Genomic DNA, 21295 nt, shown 5'->3' on the forward strand with positions numbered 1-21295 from the left:
TAACAGCAATGCTAACAGGAGTTAACTTACAGGCTGTGAGTATTTAAAGCAAGATGAATTATGATAATGTCGATCTTGTCTACATCACCAATCCTAGGAAGTAAACTGTTGCCTACAATCTATGTGTTTGTTGTAGTCCAAGAAAAGAGATTTACGTTGGAGACGATAACTTGCGTCATCGTTTACTTTTGGTGTATGCACCTTTTGCATATCGTGTACTAATACACACTTACACAACAAAGGAAATGTAAAATCTTGAATTGGATCATTGGTGCTCTTTAACAAAGTCTGGTTTGTTTGGAAAATTGCCTTGTGAATGCAAACCGAACCAACACGAAGCTGCAACATTGTAGCGTTTTAACTCCCAGTTTCGGAGAAAAGCAATCGATCTACAGGTCTGAAAACACCCTAAACTTTGTTTTTGCGACTATGTCATGTGCTAGCAGTGGATTGCGTAAAATTGGATATCTCTGTCTGATTGACGTTTCTTGATCTAAAAATGTACTGAAATGAACCAAAACGCTGCAGATTATCAAAGTCATCAAAAATTGCTAGTAGGTATATGAATTAAATTAAGTACAATTTAATAACACACAACCTGAATACTTTGGGGTCAATGCCTGAACATAAAGTCTTTGATTTGTTTTGTTGGAGCTGAAATATCAGGTTAGCGATTCCAGTTATGCTTTTGTGGTGTAAATGCTTCAGCTGGTGTATTTAATGTTTTTGTGAAGATATCACCCGACATGCTCATCTCAGCTTACTGTACCCTAAAGCCTTACAATGCCACAGTTTTACAGGAGCAAATGATTTTTTTTATTAAGCATATTGGATTAATTTTAAATCCGTTTTTCCTTTTTAGATATCAAACTATTCCTCCAGACCTTAATTTTTCTGCTTTGGAGAAGGCATGGCTAATATTTTCTTCATTGTACATTATGACCAAGTAGTAAATGACCATTGGGTTGAATATCCTGAAGAAATTTTAAAGCCATATTTAACCCCCAATCATAAAGGAAGCCTAATTTTAGGATCATAAAGATCGCTTGCATTACAATTAAGCACATTTACCTCATATTCTCTTTACTGTCATGCAAAAAAGTTACATGTCGTCTATTAGCGTGGATGCACTTTTTGACGATTACATTGTTAATTCAAAACTTGCATGCAGCAGTGTTGTAGTTGCAAAAATGCACTTTGATTTTAATTCCGAAAATCTTACCTCCAAATTCTAACTGCAAAAGGCAGCTTGCTGTATTCAATATACCCTGTGTCTCAATCAGCTCCCCTTGTTCAGTAGTCAGGGCACTGATCAGGGAGTCGTCCATTTAAGAGCTGTCTCATTCGCAAAATTGTTCCAGTGCACTGGAACGTTTGTTACCTTAAATTCCGAAAATGCAACGCAAAACCCAGTTAGCATCGATGGTCGCTATGTTCCCTAACCGGAATTCACGTGACCTTTTCTGAAGCTTTCCAACTGAAAATTGCGCAAGTTAACTCAATAAACTTCATGAAATGCGGCAGAACTTTTATAAAGGCAACACAGTAAGGAACCAAAATCTACTCAATATTTAAAATAATATTTATTTAAAATTGTAAATAATTTTTTATATTTAAAATGTAATTATATTCCTCCAATTTTATGCACGGATATTAAAGAGAATAATGAAAATTTTAAAACCGTACATTGTGAAAAACGCTAATTCTGCGTTTACACCAGCCGCTGTAGAGGCGGCAAGCCCGGGTGATTTACATGTTAAGTCAATGCAAAGAAGCAATAACATGTTGACTATTATCCTGCAGTGCGGTACACGTGGTAAGCGTGGCGCGGAACGCGAATTGAGCGTTGCCGCGAGAAACGTGCGAGTTGAAAAATCTGAACTTCAGCGGATTTTCGTGCAGCGTTAACCAATCAGGACCTTGCTGTAGTAGTGACGTGATTACTGGAAGCGTGTGGAGTGGCAGAGTCTCAGCGGAGTCGCAGAAGCCCCTTCCATTTCACGAATTTCCGCGTGAATTTCTCGAATGACTAGAATTTCATGTGCGGCTTTCACGCGCGAATGAAGCGAGTGAACTCAAATGTTCAAGCGTCCAACTACGCGTGAATAGCGCGGTTTTGCCGCCTCTACCGCGGCTGGTGTAAACGCAACATTAGTCAGATATTCGTCTGCGTCCGAAACCGCCTACTTACATACTATATAGTTGGCAAAAAGCAGTAGGCAAGGCGAGTAGTATGTCTGAATTCATAGTGTTCCAAAAACAGTAGGCGAAAAGTACAAGGTTGACCAACTACTTTCGGTTAGATTTTGAAGTGTGCATACGACGGACACTTCACTATCCCGTGATGCCCCAGGAGAGGAGTTAGCCAGCGAAGAAGAAGAGGAGGCATCGTCATATTAGGAAATGCCGGAAAGCGGCGATGCCATGGGCGATGCGGCTGTATTTGCGCTGATGTGACATGATGACGACGTATGTCATGTGATGTAGTACGTCCAAATCTAATTCGTACTACCAGGATTCATACTATACAGTACCTACTGTTTTAACGGTCAGTATGTAGGTACTTCATCTCATTCAGTACGTACTGTCACAGTATGCGGTTTCGGACGCAGCCAGATAGATTTGGTTTTGCCGGTTGTTGATGAGTAACATCTGTGAATGATCACAACGCGCTTAAGCAGCCACGTCACCGGAAAATAAGTCAACAGTGTACAAATCAGGGTTCACGAAATACTGATTCACGACCTCGGGAGACACGGGGATGGGTTATTTGACTTTAAAACACTTCCTGACTGCTACCATCTTTAATTCGGACATTCAAAAGCCCATGCCACAATCAACAACAGTCAAACAACATTCAAAAATCCACCAGAGATTATATTTGGTAGAATATTTTTTTTTTCATCAGCTTAAAAAAAAATCATAGTTGTGGCCTTACAACTTTAATTGTATAAACATTACACTTATGAGATTTAAATGTGCTTAATTGTTCAAAAAAATGTTGCAATGCAAAAAATCTCATCTGCTTCATTTTTATATCAAATGTAATTTTCTAGGCATTCCTTAACTCTCATAATTCAGATTTCTTTGCCCATCCTGGTTCTTCAGTAGACATTCTCCATTTCCGCGGGCTCAGAGTTGTGTTGTGTTTGTATATGTGTGTGTGCCTGGGCGATCAAGAGAGAAATGGGGTACAGATTTGAGTGAGGCAGTGGGAGTCTGTTACGTTTTTCTCTGTTTGTGCATGTGAACCTTCTCTACAGCGCTCAACATTATCCCCTGCACCTTCTTCTCTCCCCCGATTCTCAACCCACCGGACCACCTCTTCCTTTAACCTGATGATCATGATCTTCATCCTTTAATTTGACACCATCTTGATGTGATGACGGTCGCTGTACCAGGACTACTTTGACATAGTGAAAAACCCCATGGACTTGTCGACTATCAAGCGTAAGCTGGACACGGGTCAGTACCAGGAGCCTTGGCAGTACGTGGATGACGTGTGGCTGATGTTTAATAACGCTTGGCTGTATAACCGGAAGACGTCCCGGGTGTATAAATACTGCTCCAAACTGGCAGAGGTCTTTGAGCAAGAAATCGACCCCGTTATGCAGGAGATGGGATACTGCTGCGGAAGAAAGGTGAGCCGTGTTTTGTTTTTGTTTTAAGGCTGTCAAAGGGCGAATCAAAATGTTAGACAAATTAATTGCACGATTTGTCAATTCATCATTTTTATTAGTCGCGTATTAAGTGGGATCTGCCGCAATGGTCGGCTAGTCTTTAAAAAAAATCATAAATGACACACAGAGCGTTAGACGTCATAAATTATGTCAAAGAAAGTGTTAAAGTGCTTCTAGTTTTGCACTTATTTACTTAATTTAGTGAAGTTATTTATACAAAAGAAATTTAACACATTAAACTGACAGCAGTTTAGCATTCTTGGCATTATATAGACGGTTTCAGCAGTAACAACATAAACAAGCGGCTGTTGTGGTCCGCATGTAACTCCCGGTAAACTCCGCTAAGAATAAATAACGTAAATTTCGGATCCAGACTTGTATTGCCACAGCGCACGTGCGTCCGATGAAACTGTCTATAATATATATTCCTTAGCAATATTTTATGTGCATAGCATCTGTAAATATTTGTATTCATATAGATTCATATAGATCAGTGGTTCTCAAACTGGGGTCCGGGGCCGCGAGATTGTGCCAGGGGGGCCCCAGTTTTATGACATTTTATAAAATACATTCATTTATCATGTATTCTGTGAAATCAATCCAAAAAAAATAATAAGACAGCACTGCTTTGTATAATTTAATGTTTTGTTTAATTAAAATTTGAACTTTTTTATCATAAATTTTCTTTGGGGGGGCCGCGAAGGAATACACCGTACACAAAGGGGGGCGCACACTGAAAAAGTTTGAGAACCACTGATATAGATTGTCTCCCTTATTTTATTATTATGGGGATATGTGCATTTAAAGCTTTAAATGAGGGGTGCGTGATTTTTGAAAAAATGCTTTGAAAAAGGGAGTCGGGCCTACTACCAAAACACACTTGTAGCCAATCAGCAGTAAGGGGCGTGTCTACTAACGTCATCATTGCCTGGGTTGCGTATGTGTGGGGCGGGTCTTTCAAAAGAAGGTCCAGATTCTATTGGGGTAGGGGCGTGTTTGTTAAGGTGATTTCAAATGTCAACATTGGCTTTCAGAGATCATGCACCCCACCTTTAAGTACAAAGAATATTCTTTGTGTGTGCAAACACACTTGGTCATGAAGCCCTTATTGCTTTAAAATAAATATTTGGCCAAACTATTGATAAGTTTGTCTCTCTTTAAATCCATGGTTTATTTTTTTGGTCTTGTAGTTGGAGTTTTCTCCTCAGACTCTCTGTTGCTATGGCAAACAGTTGTGTACTATCCCTCGAGACGCTGCGTACTTCAGCTATCAGAACAGGTCAGTATTAAATATGCTATATATTTGCACCAAATTTCATTCATACTCTTCCTGTGTATAGCTACTTCAGAATATTTGTGACCCTGGACTACAAAACCAGTTATAATGGTATTTTTTTATTGTGAACTGAATAAAAAAGCGAAGCATTCCATTGATGTATTGGTCATTGGCCGAGGTGCAACTGTTTGAAAATCTAGCATCTGAGGGTGCAAAAAAATCGATATTGAGAAAATCACCTTTAAAGTTGTCCAAATGAAGTCCTTAGCAACACGTATTACTAATGATAAATACATGTTTGATATATTAACGGTAGGAAATTTACAAAATATCTTCATGGAACATGATTTGTTTAATATCTCATTGATTTTTGGCATAAAAATATATAATTTTGACCCATACAATGTATTGTTGGCTATTGCTACAAATACACCCCAGTCCTTCCAGAAAAACACAAATATTGCGGGCAAATATCCTTGATCCCGTGGCACATTTTCTTAAAAAAAGCAGGATATTTATGCAGTTTTATGCGATGAAATTGCAGGAGTTTGCCAAAATTGCGTGAACTTGCAAAAACTGTTTGCAGCTTTTCATTGATGTTGCGTAATTACGTCACTTCCTTACATTTCCATGACAACAGGGGACATGGCTGTGCATGTGTCAAGTAAATGCAACATTTTTGTTACAAAAATGCAGGGATCATGAAATCATGCAAGCCCCGCATATTTTGCTAGAAGAAATCTGCAATGTATTTAAACTTATTTAAAAAATACAGCCACCGCATAAATATGCGGACTTGGCTGATTATGCATTGAATTATGCGATTGCATGATCACGTTTTTCTGGAGGGACTGATACCCGTGTGAATTATGACTGGTTTTGTGCTCCGCAGTCACATTTAGAAATGATAAAAAAATTGCGTATGCATGCCGCAATTGTTAACAAAAACGACACCGACACAGTGATGCTGTCTTTTTCCAGACAGATTGAAAAACATATTTACGTATATTTTATAGTTATACATTAATTTAATTAAATAAAATATAAATATAATTCAATTTTAATTGATTTTACAAACTTAAAGAATTGTCATATCGTATTATTTATATAACATTTGCGCACACGCACTCACACAGGTAAGTATCTGCACTTTATTCAGTCTTTGTTGTATGATTTTTATATGCACTTTGCGAAACTTAATGCTATGCTGTTGTGAGCACATATGTTCCCCATCAGGGTGTTGTTAAATTTCAGGCCTGTTGATTTGACTTTTGGTGGTGAAAAAGACCACTTTTCACATTTCTGCTCTTTTCTGATTTTCAAATGGTCATTTTAAAGAGGGTCTGTGTTAAGTGATTGCCTCCAAAATCTGTCTTGTTTTGTTTTGTCCTGTTAATAAAATTGTATTCACTGTATTGTCAGGTGAATATGTCAGCAAGTGTTTGTGATCTGTGACCTAAGTTGGTAGCTACTAACACAAAATGGCAGCCTTAATAATAAAACTTTCAAAGATATTTGCCATTTTTTCCAGGTAAATTAGCTTTTGTCTTTTTTAGTGTATTCATTACACGGTGCTCTGGAATGCTTGTTTCTGATTGGTCAGTGACAACATTGTCCAGATAACAACTGCCTGAATCTACTAGCACAGCCGACAGTTGCAATTTAATACTTATTAATCAAGTCAAGATAAATGTGCATAGTTAACATAAGAATTTAATGTAAAATGATGAAACTAAAGGAAAATTTGCATATTATTTGGACTAATCCAAATCCGGACAGTTGTTATCCTTTCAATGTTCCTGATCACACTGTCAGGATTTATTTTGTGATAACAACCGGCTGGCCTTTTTTAGCCCTTACATATATTAGTATTTGAATATTACGTTATTACATATTGTAATTAAATAATTATAAGAAAATAAGGCATGTTATTAAGACTATTGAACTTAATATTAATGTTAAAGGGATAGTTCGGCCAAAAATGATATTAAACCCATGATTTACTCGCCCCCAAGCTGTCCGAGTTGCATATGTCCATCGTTTTTCAGACAAACACGTTTTCGGATATTTTAGAAAATGTTTTAGATCTTTCATTAAATGAAGGTCGTGGACCCCGTAACATTACAAGTCCAAAAAAAGTGTGTCCATCCTTCACAAAATAAATCCAAACGGCTCCAGGATGATAAACAAAGGTCTTCTGAATCCGCGCGGTGTTGTTGTAGAAATATCCATATTTAAAACTTTATAAACTAAAATAACTAACTTCCGGTAGCGCCGCCATCTTAGTCGCGTCCGCATTCAGGATGAGAGCTCACGCAGCCTACGGAGGCTACTCTGCTGCTGGTCTGTACCCCCGCCCTCCGAATTTGTCATACGTCACTAAGAAAAGTGCGTACGCTACGCTAATACTCTCTCCTGAGTACAGAGGAGTCTAAGATGGCGGCGCTACTGGAAGGTAGTTATTTTCATTAATAAAGATTTAAATATGGATATTTCTACAACAACACCGCGTGGATTACCCTCAGAAGACCTTTGTTTATCATCCTGGAGCCGTTTGGATTTAATTTGTGAAGGATGGACGCACTTTTTTGGACTTGAAGATCGTGGATCCCGTAACATTACATTTAATCAACTGAAAGATCTAAAACATTTTCTAAAATATCCGAAAATGTATTTGTCTGAAAAACGATGGACATATGCAACTCGGACAGCTTGGGGGTGAGTAAATCATTGGTTTAATATATTTTTTGGCCGAACTATCCCTTTAAAGAGTGCTTCTTTACCCAGTTGTCAGTACTGTTGTGTTGTCTTTATATTACAGTAATTAAAGGAGTAGTCCACTTTAAAGATGGGCACATTGACTTACCATAGTATTTTTTATGAAAGTCAATGGACCCCATCTTTAAAGTGGATTAGTCGTTTAATAAAAATAAAGCTGAAATAAATAATAATAAAATAAAATATCTATGAACATTACAGTACTGAGGCTTTGGTTGCTTTATTGACGTTAATAATGTCATGATGTGAAACGTATAAATCCGTGTTAATGGTCTTAAATATGCTTAATTTTCTTTTGTACAAAATATTTATTATTATTATTATTATTAAATATTTATAACTTGTCTTTATTATCAAAAGTACTAGTGGTGTTGGAAAATAAATATAAATTCTGACACCAACTGGCAAAAACTTCAACAAAAGTTCCTGCTGCCAACTTAAGGGTCTACTAACTTCATTTGTCTCGTATTTTGTTTTAGTACTAAGACCCTCTTTAAAATGAACTGAAAGGATGATGGGTCTCTGTTGCTCCTGTCCTCATTCTTCCTCATAAACTTGTTAACTCTGTACATTGTGATCCCTCACGCTGCTGGGCATTATGGGTAAAACCAAGTTTTTGAAGCTCAGTGGATGTGAGGGAAATCATCTGTGCTTTGCTTCTGCTCCTTGCTTTTCCTCATTTGATTTCGTTTTCATTTGGCCCGCCCCTCTCCACCTTTCCATCGTGTAGCTCTTTTCCCTCATAACTGTTTTGTTTTTTCACACTTCTTAAAATATTCATTCTGCCCTCCCCCTCGTCCCCCTCCCTTTCTCTCCCCCCTTTTTTAACGCTTGTGATGTCTGCATTGGCCTGCTTTGATGTGACCAATCATCCGCTCCGAAATTTACACGCAACCAATCAATCAATCTGCCCACACAAAAATCCTGCTTCATGATTGGCTGCTCCCGGCGACGAACCTGCCTTCTCCTGTGTGTGCGCCTGTCTCCTGGCCTGCCCTGATTGGTGACTGCTTCTGCGTGCCCTCACTGTGATTGGCTGTGCTCTTGGCGAACGATGTAGTTCACCCAAATTTGGGCTTCTTGCTGACAGGTACCACTTTTGCGAAAAGTGTTTCAACGAAATTCAGGGGGAGAACGTATCCCTGGGAGATGATCCGACACAGCCTCAAACGTGAGTACTTGGTTTGTTCTTTTAATGTCACTTTTTATGAAATGTTACGGCAAACTTTTATCCATTTCGATTTTCACAACCATCTCGACTCTGCGGCCTATCCCGTTTTCTCTCCCGCTTTTTTCCTTAGGTCCATCAACAAAGATCAGTTTCAGAGGAAAAAGAACGACACACTGGACCCTGAATTGTATGTTCACTTCCTTTAATTATTTGTTTTCTCTAAACGAATAAAACGGCTGTTTATTCTGAGTTGGAAATTTACTGACGTCTTTAACACAAAATGGATTTCTTTTCGTTGTCTGACACATTTTCCGCTCTTTCTCTGCAGGTTGGTTGAGTGTAATGACTGCGGTCGTAAAATGCATCAGATATGTGTCTTGCACAATGAAACAATATGGCCGACAGGGTGAGCAAGTTTTATTTTGCCACTTTTTAAATTTGGAACGAAAGTTAAAAAAAATCAACAAATAATCAAGTATTAGTTGCTTATCTTTAGAAAAGTTGAAACAAATAACCTTATAGTTGTCACTCGGTAGGTTAGATAGTTTATGTTTACATGTGGGATTGTATAGAGGAAGATATTTGTTTAATCATTATTATTTAATAACTTTGATAACAGGGTTTGATGGTTGGAGGCAATAATTGAGTAGGATAAAGAAAAAAAAATATTTGTTAGTCTATTTGTTAGTCTATCAGTCTAGCTAGTGACTAAACTGATCCCTGCAAGTTTTTAAAAATCTAAGATCGAATTGATTTTATATTGATCTTTTTTATTTGTAATCTGTGTTGTATCTATAAAACTATACAAATCTTTCATCCAATTAGCTTTGTGTGTGATGGCTGCCTGAAAAAATCCAACGGAACGAGGAGAGAGAATAAATATGCTGCAAGGAGTAAGTAAATAAGTGTCTTACAAAATGGATGCAAATACAACGTAGAGACTGAAATACTGAAGAATATTTCGTGGATGTTGTGTGTGTGTCAAGGGCTTTTGTTTCAACCAAAGGGTTTTTTATTAGATAATAACGGGTTGGGTGTGCATCATCCTATTTTGTATATGGCTGTTGGCCCAATAAATACTACAGACAAATACTATTATACGGTTATGGGTCAATGATGTGACATTAATTATTTTGTGTCTGTATGGTTCAATAGGCTTTATGCCCAGCTGCACTACTTCCTGAACTTCAGCCAGCTCCTTGTTTCCTGTCTGCCATTATTGGACAACCTGATTAATCCAGGTGTGCTTGACCTCAGTAGTCACAACAACAATAATCAGACACACCTGGATTAATCAGTTTGCCAATAATGGCAGACAGGAAACAAGGAGCTGGCTGAAGTTCAGGAAGTAGTGCAGCTGGATATAAAGCCTATTAAATGTAAAAGGGTAAGTGTAAAATTTCAGGTTTTATTTCATTTTGAAAGAATATTTGGGGATAATTGCAAAAATGGCAATGTGGTGTAACAAGTATTTTTTAAATGAAATAATATTCATAAAAAATGTGGAATAAAATATAATCATCTAGTTTAGTGTAATATATATATTTTTAAAATACATTTTTATATTATTTGTCAAAGATTATTTAGAAAACAAAGCTGTTTTCAGCATATGTCAGGACAAATATTACAAAAACACATTCAAATTTACATCTAGAAATAACTAATACAATTATTTTTTATGATTATGCTTGCATGCCATCAAGGTGGAAAAATATTTTATATTTCTCATTCTTTGGCGCAACTGGCGGTTAGACCATTTGACATTTTCAGGTCCATTCAGTCTTAACTTTCATAAAAATGGTGCAAATGTAATTTTTTATTGCAGAAATTCAACATAAATACACTATGTGCATTAAAATAAACCTGATGCATGCTTTTAAATCAAGTTTTTTAAAAAGATTTTTGAATTTCTCATCTTGCCAAACCGTTTTTGTCACTGACCCTTATACAGCCAACCAAAAATGTATTTTGCTGCAATTGGCCAATCACAAACAAGTATTTCAGAAAATAATATAATAATTGATTTAATGGTGAATATTGCCATTTTGCATTGTCTTGCTTGAAGGATTACTTCACTTCATAAAAATAACCCCAATTTTTTATAAACCCATATATGTCATCCAAGATTTTTATCTTTGTTCAGTCGAGAAGAAATTATTTTTTAAGGAAACATTCCAGGATTTTTCTCCATATAGTGGACTTCATTGCACCTCAACAGTTCAGTTTCAGTGCAGTTTTTAAATTGCAGTTTCAATGCAGCTTTAAAGGTCTCTAAACGATCCCAACCAAGGCATAAGGGTTGTATCTAGCGACCCGATTATCACTTTTGCCCCAAAAAAGTACTATTAAACAACAATGTTTGTTTTTGTTTAAAATGGTCCGCAAGTGTGTGTTTCACATATGTAACGTGACCTTTCAACATGATTATGTAATGCGTAAGGACGTGCTGGAGCGTCACAGACTAGTACAGGACGAGACGTTGTGATTTAAAAGTACTTATTTTCTTGGCGAAAATTACGATAATTTCGCTAGATAAGACCCTTATACCGCAGTTGAGGATCGTTTGGAGCCCTTTGAAACCTTTTGAGGTCCACTATATTAGGAAAAATTTGTTAATGTTTTCCACAAAAGACTTAATTTCTTCTCGACTGAACAAAGAAAGACAAAAAATTTTGGATGACATGGGGGTGAGTAAATCATCAGATTTTTTTATAAACGTGAAGTAATCCACTCTTGTGCTATTTCCCCCTAATACATGTGTAACATTTTAACCTGTTTTGATAAACTTGCTTTTCTTGATCTTTTCTTTAGGACTTCCTCATACAAAGTTGAGTAGCTTCCTGGAGTCGCGAGTGAATGAGTTTTTGAAGCGCCAGCCGCATCCAGAGACCGGTGATGTCACCATCCGTGTGGTGCATGTCTCTGATAAAGTGGTGGAGGTCAAGCCTGGCATGAAGTCGAGGTGAGAGACCATGCAGTTAATCCATAAACTTGGAACAGTGGGGTTCTGAATTAGGCTGGTTTGCTTTATCTGCTACTGTATGTATACTGGATGAACCCTTTGTTTTATTTAAGCTTTCAGTCCATCAAATTAAATGCATTTATTACATAAATGAACAACAAGCAAGATAGCATTCCTGTGTTATTACTGATATAAAGTGCAATTATGGATAGATAGTTTGAAATGGTAAAAAATGAGAAATATTTATGCTTTATCTAAATCAAATTCTGCCAATGTCTTTGTTTATTAATGTGGTGCCAATCTTTTTGTAAAAGTAGAGTTTCAATATATCGACGATCTCGAGATTGATGTGTCGTTCTCATAAAATAAACAATGTGTCTCATTCACTTATTATGCGTACGCACAAATTTGGGCGTGAAAATAGGGTTGCACGATTAATAGTATGAAATTGTCATGCGCATGTCTTATCAGTAAAGATGCGCACAACAATTGCTTGTGATTAATTGTGCAGTTCTAACGTGAAATGTGTGTACTGGCGTTTTTATGAACAACTCATGATTCAACAAAAACTTTTGTACTAAAATTTCCTTTAAATGTAAAAAATAAATAAATACAAGAACAACTTCTAACACACATGCACAATCATTAAATACTAGGCTTTAATTATGATGTATATAATAATACAAGATATCATTGATTGATAATATTTACATTGATATTTCATATGAATGTTTCCTATATTATATATTAGGGGTGCATAACCATTAATCTCGATTAATCTATAGCAGAATAAAAAAATTTGTTGACATCATATATGTGTGTGGAACTGTGTGTAATAACTTTCTATAGATAAATGCACACACATGCATGTATATATTTAAGAAATGTTTACATGTGTATATTTATGTATAATTCATATTTATTTATATAAATCTATATTTTTTCTTTAAATTGTACATGCATGTTTGCATATTTTTATATGCATAATTATTATACACAATTTACACACAACATTTGATGTAAACAAAAACTTTTATTCTTCTATAGATGAATCGTTATGCATCCCTATTATTTATTATCTATATTATTATTATTATTATTATACACTGATCAGGCATAACATTATGACCACTGACCGGTTAACTGAATAACATTTGATTTATCTCTTCATCACTGCAATGTCCTGCTGGGTCCTCCAATCCATGTGCATGTTACTTTAATACGTACCACCTACCTAAGATTTGTCCATGTACACCATTTCATGAAAACGGTATTCCCTGATGGCTGTGGCAAATCCCCTTTCTTCCCTATTCTGATGCTCGCTTTGAACGTCACCAAGTCATTTTTACCACGTCTAGATGCCTAAATGCATTGAGTTGCTGCCATGTGATTGGCTGAATAGCAGTTTGTTTTAACAAGCAATTGAACAGGTGTACCTAAAACAATGGCTGGTGAGTGTTTATACCCTAAAGGTAAATAAATTGTGATTTATTGTTTTGTACAAATAATGTGAAAATGTAACCTCTTTAAAAGTCATGTCAAAGATTGAACTTAAATTAAAATCAATGATTGACAGTTTAGTTTATGACTTTAGCATGGATTTCACAGGCAGAGTTACAATTTTGTACAAATGTGAACATCTCAGTCAAACCTTGTCTGTCTGTCTTTAATAGATGCCAATAAAAATTTGTGATGTTTTTACAGGTTTGTAGACAGTGGCGAGATGTCAGAGTCGTTCCCATATAGGACAAAAGCTATGTTCGCGTTTGAGGAAATTGATGGAACCGACGTCTGCTTTTTTGGAATGCATGTGCAGGAATACGGATCAGACTGCCCTCAACCCAATCAAAGGTCGGGACACGTAAACACAGTCGTTCAATTTATCCCGGGTTAGTGTGGACTGCCTTACAAAAGTGGGTTGAGAAATACAACTAACATGGCTATATACTGTCTTGCAGGCGTGTGTACATCTCCTACCTGGACAGTGTGCACTTTTTCCAGCCTCGTCACCTGAGGACGGGAGTCTATCATGAGATACTCATTGGATACTTGGAGTATGTTAAAAGAATGGGGTTCGTCACTGGTCACATCTGGGCTTGTCCGCCAAGTGAGGGTGACGACTACATCTTCCACTGCCATCCGACTGATCAAAAGATTCCCAAACCCAAACGTTTACAAGAATGGTACAAGAAGATGCTTGACAAAGCAGTTGCAGAGAGAATTGTTCATGACTACAAGGTAGCGTGACATCAAAGTTTTTCTTGTAATTTCTGATATTTAAACCTCATTCACCATTAAATCATTAGTCACCATTGTAAATAATACCTTTATTATCAGTAAAATGTTGATTTTCGGAATGTTGCTTAATTTATGTGACTTAATTTACACTAAATTGCCTTACAAATTGTTTAGCTGTTTTTTAGTTCCTTTAGTTTCTATTTTTCACTTCTAAAATACTTCAGGGCGGTTTCCCAGACAGGGCTTATCCTAGTCCCATCTTATTCTAGTATGTTTGTAAAAACTACTTAAATAAGGCCTAGTCCTGGCTTAACCTAAATACTGTCCGGGGAACCGCCCCTTCATGTTGACACTGACAGCAATGTTTAACTACTATAACTATAACATGTTCTCTCTGTTTCCCCACCCAGGACATTTTTAAGCAGGCAACAGAGGACCGTCTGACCAGTGCGAAGGAGCTCCCATATTTTGAAGGTGATTTTTGGCCTAATGTCTTGGAGGAAAGCATTAAAGAGCTGGAACAGGAGGAGGAAGAACGGAAGAGAGAGGAGAACAACACTTCCAGTGAAAGCATTGATGTAAGTGTCTACATCTTTCCTTTCTTGCCCTGCTTCAACAGTGATTGGTTCCCATTCTGCTGTCTAATGCCGGGTTCAGACTGCACGATTTTAGTCCTGATTTTGAATCGCTGAAAGGTTTTAAGAAATCGCAGACTAATGCCCGAAATCACGGGCAAATCGGTGCTCGTGCACACGAGTGACAATCACACAGTGCGAATTATCAAAGACACAATCTGAGAGAATCGCCAACGAGTCGCCGACACCCGTGAGATATTTGGCATGCTAGGTATCTGGACCTGTCTACGATATAACATTGGCGATGACCACAGCCAATGAGAGCGCAACATACAGGGCAGCTAGAAGTTCGGGGAGGAGTCTCCCCAACCATTTCCTCATTATTGGGGGCTGAAGTTTCTTGCGGGCTATCATTTTTTTTTAACCCAGTTTCACGTGAGAACTCAGGTCTTGCAAGCGTAACCTTGCGTTTCCTTGTCACTTCTAGTTAGACATAGTTTGCGGGCCGGAACAAAGTTGTCGCCGATTCTTCCTATGGTAAATCATTGTGTTGCCAATCTATCATGCAATGTGAAAACAGCAGCGACTAAGGGTGTACTTGCACCATCCAAACTAAACCACGCCTGACCCCCCCAAAGCTGGTTCATGTGACTAGTTTGAGTGCTTCGTACCATGCTCACTCGCAGATGTGGGCTTGGGCGTGGTTTACTTGGGTGCGAATCGCACAGTGGGTGTTCAATTGCACCGGGGCACAGATCAGAAAGCGAGATGTCAGTTGTGCGATATTCATTCAATATCATCTGTGCCATAAAAACCTCCTAAAGTGCAAAGCACAGTCACGTGAATGTCTAAGCGGCATAAGATATACATTTGTGTCATCGCGTCCCAAACGACTCAAAATAAAAAGCTACGAACTTTACGTTACGATGGGCTCCAGTGTTGTTAGAGCGCATCCTAATGATGAAAGCATGCTCCGTCTCGAAACAAAAAAGTACAGCGTGTATGCAAGCCTTTGGGGAGGGGGCTATTGCGCTCGGGCACGGTTCAAGTCAACCATTCCAAATTTTGAAAATGACTGCCTTGGTTTGTGGTTGAGTTGTTGATGTGTATATATAACTTTGGTGCAGCTGCTTTAGTACTCATTGATTACTGTTTCCTTGACAATTTAGGCAACCAACGGTGACAGCAAGAATGCCAAAAAGAAGAACAGCAAGAAGACTAGCAAAAATAAGACCAGCCTAAGTCGAGCCAATAAAAAGAAACCAGGCATGCCAAATGTTTCCAATGATCTCTCCCAGAAGCTCTATGCCAGCATGGAGAAACACAAAGAGGTATGTAACTTCCAAATGCATTTAACGGCTTTATACTTCTTGGACCAATGTCACAAAACATTAACACACTGCTTAATTTCAAGGTCTTCTTTGTCATCCGTCTTATCGCCGGCCCCACTGCCAATTCCCTTCCGCCCATTTTGGACCTTGACCCCTTGATGGCCTGTGACCTAATGGACGGACGAGATGCTTTCCTAACACTTGCGCGAGACAAGCACCTTGAATTCAGCTCTTTGCGGCGGGCCAAATGGAGCTCCATGTGTATGTTGGTAGAACTGCACAATCAGAGCCAGGATCGCTTCGTTTACACCTGCAATGAATGCAAGCACCATGTTGAGACACGATTCCACTGCACTGTTTGTGAGGTAAGGAATCATAAAAAAGTAAAGGGTGAATTCAGTGGTAAATTCAACTGTGTGTGGGCAACTTTTGACATTTTTTTTCTTTTTTAGGATTATGATCTCTGTATCACTTGCTACAACACTAAGGGGCATGAGCACAAGATGGAAAAACTTGGTCTGGGTCTCGATGACGAGAGCAACAATCAAGCTGCAGCTTCCACTCAAAACCCTGGCGACTCGAGACGTCTCAGCATCCAGCGCTGCATTCAGTCGCTGGTGCATGCCTGTCAATGCCGCAATGCCAACTGTTCTCTGCCGTCCTGCCAGAAGATGAAGAGAGTGGTACAACATACCAAGGGCTGCAAGCGCAAGACCAACGGAGGATGTCCAATCTGCAAGCAGCTTATTGCACTATGCTGCTACCATGCCAAGCACTGCCAGGAAAACAAGTGTCCTGTGCCCTTCTGTCTCAACATCAAGCACAAGCTTCGTCAGCAGCAGTTGCAGCACAGGCTGCAGCAAGCGCAGATGTTGCGTAGACGTATGGCCACAATGCAACGGGCAGGGCAGCCACCACCATGTGGAGGTGGGCCTCCTGGAGGTCTTCCTTCACCAGGTAACAATGGGGCCACCGGTCCAAGCACGCCTACATCTGTCGGAACACAGCCTGCAACCCCTCAAACACCCACGCAGCTGACACCCAACCATCCATCTATGTCCCAGCCTGGTACGGGTGGAGTCCCAGCTGGAACTCCCCAGCAGCCTCAACAGCATCCTGCCCACCACCAATTTCAGCAGATGCCAGGTGCAAGCGGTATGATGACTTCACCACAACAGCAAATGGTTCCCCAACAACAGACAGGGCAGCTTCCACATCCACACAATCAGTATGGTCCCCATTCCACAGGTCCCTCTCCAAATCCACAATCGCAAGGTAAAGCAGGCCTTGGGCCTGCGACTCCTCCGCAACTCCCTAGCAACCCAGGCACAGCACCTATGTCCCAACAACAGCAGTCCACAGGTCCTCCGCCTGCTGCTGTGGAGATTGCCATGAAGATTCAACAAGTGGCAGATGCACAGAGAAAGATGGCACATGTTCAGCTGCTACAAAGACAGGCTGCCCAAGCTGGCATGAAGCCACAGCACCCACACCATCAGCAGCCACAAGGACAGATGGGAGTAGCCCACCCTGGTATGGGCATGGTAGGGGCGCAAGGGTTGACTCAACAGGCGTCTGCGAACAGGGTGCAGATGGAACAACAGCAGCCGCAAGGACCTCAGGGAATGATGTTGGGAGCTGGGCCCATGCAGCAGCAGCCCCAACAGACAAGTGTGCAAGGCCAGTTACCACCACAAATGCAGCTGCAGCAGCAGAGAATGAACCCACTACTCCAGCCTCAACAGCAACAGTGGGCAGGGCAGGGAATGCCACCCCAGCAGAGACCTGCCATGATGGGTCAGCAAGGAATGGTTGCAATGCAGCCTCAAACGCAACAGCAGCAGCAACAACAAGCACCACCACCACAACAAACACAGCAGCAGCCGCAAATGCTGAATCGAAACGCCTTGATGAGTATGGTGCAGGCTGGTCTGCAAAGTGGTGTAGCAAGTGGGGCAGCTGGAAGCAATCTGCCGCAGGGAGCTCTCCAGGATCTATTGAGGACCCTTCAATCTCCAAGCTCTCCTCTGCAACAGCAACAAGTACTCAACATTCTTCGCTCTAACCCACAACTAATGGCATTGTTTATCAAGCAACGGATTCACAAGTATAAAGGTGGCCCGGCTGGACCTCAGGGAGGGCCAGGACCTATGGGAGGCCAACCAGTGGGTGTCAACACTGGGGTGCCTCAGTCTGGCATGCACCTTGGACAGGGTGTTAATATGCAGACCCAACTTTCTCAACTCCAACAGCAGCAAATGCAACAGCGGCCCCTGTTGCAGCAGCAGCAGCAAGCCACTGCCTTACAGCAGCAGCAACAACAACAAGGAATTCAAGGCCAGGGGGCTCCAAACATGGCCAACATGAATCCACAGTTCAGAGAGCTATTATTAAGACGGCAACAGCAACTACAATTTCAACAGCAGCAGCAGCAGCAACAACAACAACAGCAGCAACAACAACAGCAACAGATGGGTAATCATGCTGCATTTCAACAGCAGCAAAGTTATGCAGGTCAGCAAGGTACAATGCAAATCCCCCAAGGAGGCCAACAGTTACCAGGGTTGCAACCTGGTCCGCAGCAGAATTTTCCAGGCAACCCTGCACAACAGCAAGCTGCAGCTGCCTTGCAACAGAGGCTTCAACAGCAACACCAGTTACACATGCAACAGCAGCAAAATGCGGCATCCCAAGGTTCTGACATGGGTCCTGGAGGAGGTCCACAGCCTACACAAGTAGGCCCTGGGCCTCAGACATCGCAGACGTTATTGCAGCAGGCCTTGCATCAGCGTCTGCTTCAACAGCAGCAACATCATCTCAGTGGCGCCTCGCCGGCACAGCAGAACAATCCCATGAGCCCGCAGCAGCAGATCTCTCAGTCATCCCATATGCAGGGCCAGCAGCTCTCTTCCTCTCTCAGCAACCAGGTTTGTTCCCCTCAGCCCTCCCCGAGACCCCAGTCCCAGCCGCCACACTCGAGTCCGTCCCCACGCTTGCAACCACAACCCTCGCCCCACCACATCTCGCCTCAGACCCAAACGGCTTCTCCGCATCCCAGCCACCTTCAGCAGCACCACTCGGGGATGGCTCGGCCTCCTCTACCTCCCCAACAGTCACAGCACAACTCTAAGGACCCAGGTGGATTTGGTGCCGATCAAAATGCCATGCTATCTCAGCTTAGTGGCATGGCCGGACTCCATGGACCTGGAGCGAATAATATGCTTCCCCCAAGTGGCCAGGACCTTGGCATTACCATGAATCATAACCCTTTAGACCCTTTATTATAAAATTCACTAAACCTCACCAGAGACAGTGTTAGCTTTTTGATACTACAGGGATGAATTTAGTGTTTTTCAGTATAAATGATTTGAAAATGGACCCTCCTGTGAGAGATGGCAAAGTATTGGGGCTGAATAAGGAGTAATGTTTTTATGCCAGTTGTGTACAAAGAGAGGATTGTTTCAACAAACCCCAAGTAATATTTTCGACGTCAGGTCCAGGGAAGTTCTTTCCTTTTTCAAGAGATATTTTTTAAGATTTTAAAAGTGGTATAGAATCAAAGCGAAGATGATTAAGGACTTTTTTATATCGTTTCACCGCGTACCAGTCTCTATTATGCGTTTTACAGAGTGTGGGACATTTCAAACGTTGTGATGCCTATATTGTTATTATATTATCTAAACGCCATGCATATCTTCCTTGTAAATTTTGAGTTTTGCATTTTATTTATTCTACATTTTTCATGTCATCAGGATTGTGTTCATGTGTGTTCCCAGAGACTGCTACAGTTCACATAGAATATATTTTTGTTAATACCTATTAAAATGGGGAGTTATCCTTTTACGTAAGCTGGAAATTTAGGTTATTAAGTATAATATAAATTACAGTGTTGGGGGATTGGGTTTGGTGTGTGCTCTGTTGCCCAATGGATTTTATTTCATGCCATATTGGAAATGCCTAACCATTGGACATCACTGCTTTCGAAGAAGTTCTTGGAGGCACATGCACCCGCCCTCAGAATGTGTGTGCACTCTTTATAAGACTTCAGGATAGTGGAGGTGTGTCTGTACAGATTGAATGAGAAATTGTGTGTGTGTGTGTGTCTCGGATATGGTGCTGGAGGTTATCTGCTCTTGCCAATGTCTTATTGAGCAGAGTTTCATGTATGAACTGTCTAACGGTGAAACATAGAAGAGCGTGCCACTTTTCCCTTCTCTGTATTTGTTCTTTTTGTCTCCGAGAATTTTCCTCCAAGAATTTTCTTTGCTCGGAACTTTGGGAGTTTCATTTGAATGTTTTGTACTGTACAAAGAAAACACAAACTGTGGACTTCAAGTTTTTTTAATAAAATGAAGATAACAATTTTATTTTTTTGTTTTTTTATTGTAAAGCTGTCATTTTCTGAAATAATTAAAGGGACACTCCACTTTTTTGAAAATATGCTAATTTTCCAGCTCCCCTTGAGTTAAACATTTGATTCTTACCATTTTGGAATCCATTCAGCTGATTTCCGGACCATAGCTTAGCATAATCCATTGAATCTGATTAGACCATTAGCATTGAGCTAAAAATAACCAAAAAGTTTAAATATTTTTCCTATTTAAAACTCGACTCTTCTGTAGTTACATCGTGTACTAAGACAGACGGAAAATTGCAAGTTGGAATTTTTTTTAGACATATATGGCTAGGAACTAAACTCTTATTCTGGCGTAATAATCAAGGACTTTGCTGCTGTAACATGGCTGCCGGAGGCGCAATGATATTATGCAGCACCTGAAAATAGTCCCCTTGGTAACTTTCAATAGCAGGGGACTATTTTCGGGCACTGCGTAATATCATTGCACCTCCTGCAGCCATGTTACAGCAGCAAAGTCCTTGATTATTACGCCAAAATGAGAGTATAGTTCCTAGCCATATCTGCCTAGAAAATCACAACTTTTGATTTTCCGTCGGTCTTAGTAAACGATGTAACTACAGAAGAGTCAAGTTTTAAATAGGAAAAATATCTAAACTCTCTGGTTATTTTTGAGCGCAATGCTAATGGTCTAATCAGATTCAATGGATTATGCTAAGCTATGATAAAAGTGGTACCGCCGAACCCGGAGAACAGCTGAATGGATTCCAAAATGGTAAAAATCAAATGATTCACTCTAGGGGAGCTGGAAAATGAGCATGTTTTCAAAAAAATATGGTGTCCCTTCAACAATTATTTATTATTCCACATAATAGCCGTTCTTAATTTGGCTGAAATACTGTAGCTTGTAGTTTATCTCACGCTAACAAC

General features: G+C 39.9%; 1 protein-coding gene across 4 annotated transcripts in view; it reads left to right on the plus strand.

The window, feature by feature from the left end:
- The window catches only part of ep300b (E1A binding protein p300 b), a 45717-nt gene extending 25339 nt beyond the window's left edge, over nucleotides 1–20378 (plus strand). For all 4 annotated transcript variants that reach the window (XM_065277875.2, XM_065277876.2, XM_073813863.1 and 1 more), the window contains exons 18-30: nucleotides 3402–3641; nucleotides 4871–4959; nucleotides 8825–8905; nucleotides 9036–9092; nucleotides 9234–9311; nucleotides 9731–9798; nucleotides 11717–11867; nucleotides 13572–13718; nucleotides 13826–14105; nucleotides 14516–14683; nucleotides 15850–16011; nucleotides 16095–16376; nucleotides 16464–20378. In XM_065277875.2, coding sequence (XP_065133947.2) covers nucleotides 3402–3641; nucleotides 4871–4959; nucleotides 8825–8905; nucleotides 9036–9092; nucleotides 9234–9311; nucleotides 9731–9798; nucleotides 11717–11867; nucleotides 13572–13718; nucleotides 13826–14105; nucleotides 14516–14683; nucleotides 15850–16011; nucleotides 16095–16376; nucleotides 16464–19298 — 4638 coding nt within the window. In that variant the 3' untranslated portion in view covers nucleotides 19299–20378. The remainder of the gene's footprint in view (nucleotides 1–3401; nucleotides 3642–4870; nucleotides 4960–8824; nucleotides 8906–9035; nucleotides 9093–9233; nucleotides 9312–9730; nucleotides 9799–11716; nucleotides 11868–13571; nucleotides 13719–13825; nucleotides 14106–14515; nucleotides 14684–15849; nucleotides 16012–16094; nucleotides 16377–16463) is intronic.
- Nucleotides 20379–21295: the final 917 nt, after the last annotated feature.

Source organism: Paramisgurnus dabryanus, chromosome 3 (genome assembly GCF_030506205.2).
Source record: "Paramisgurnus dabryanus chromosome 3, PD_genome_1.1, whole genome shotgun sequence".
NCBI lineage: Eukaryota > Metazoa > Chordata > Actinopteri > Cypriniformes > Cobitidae > Paramisgurnus > Paramisgurnus dabryanus.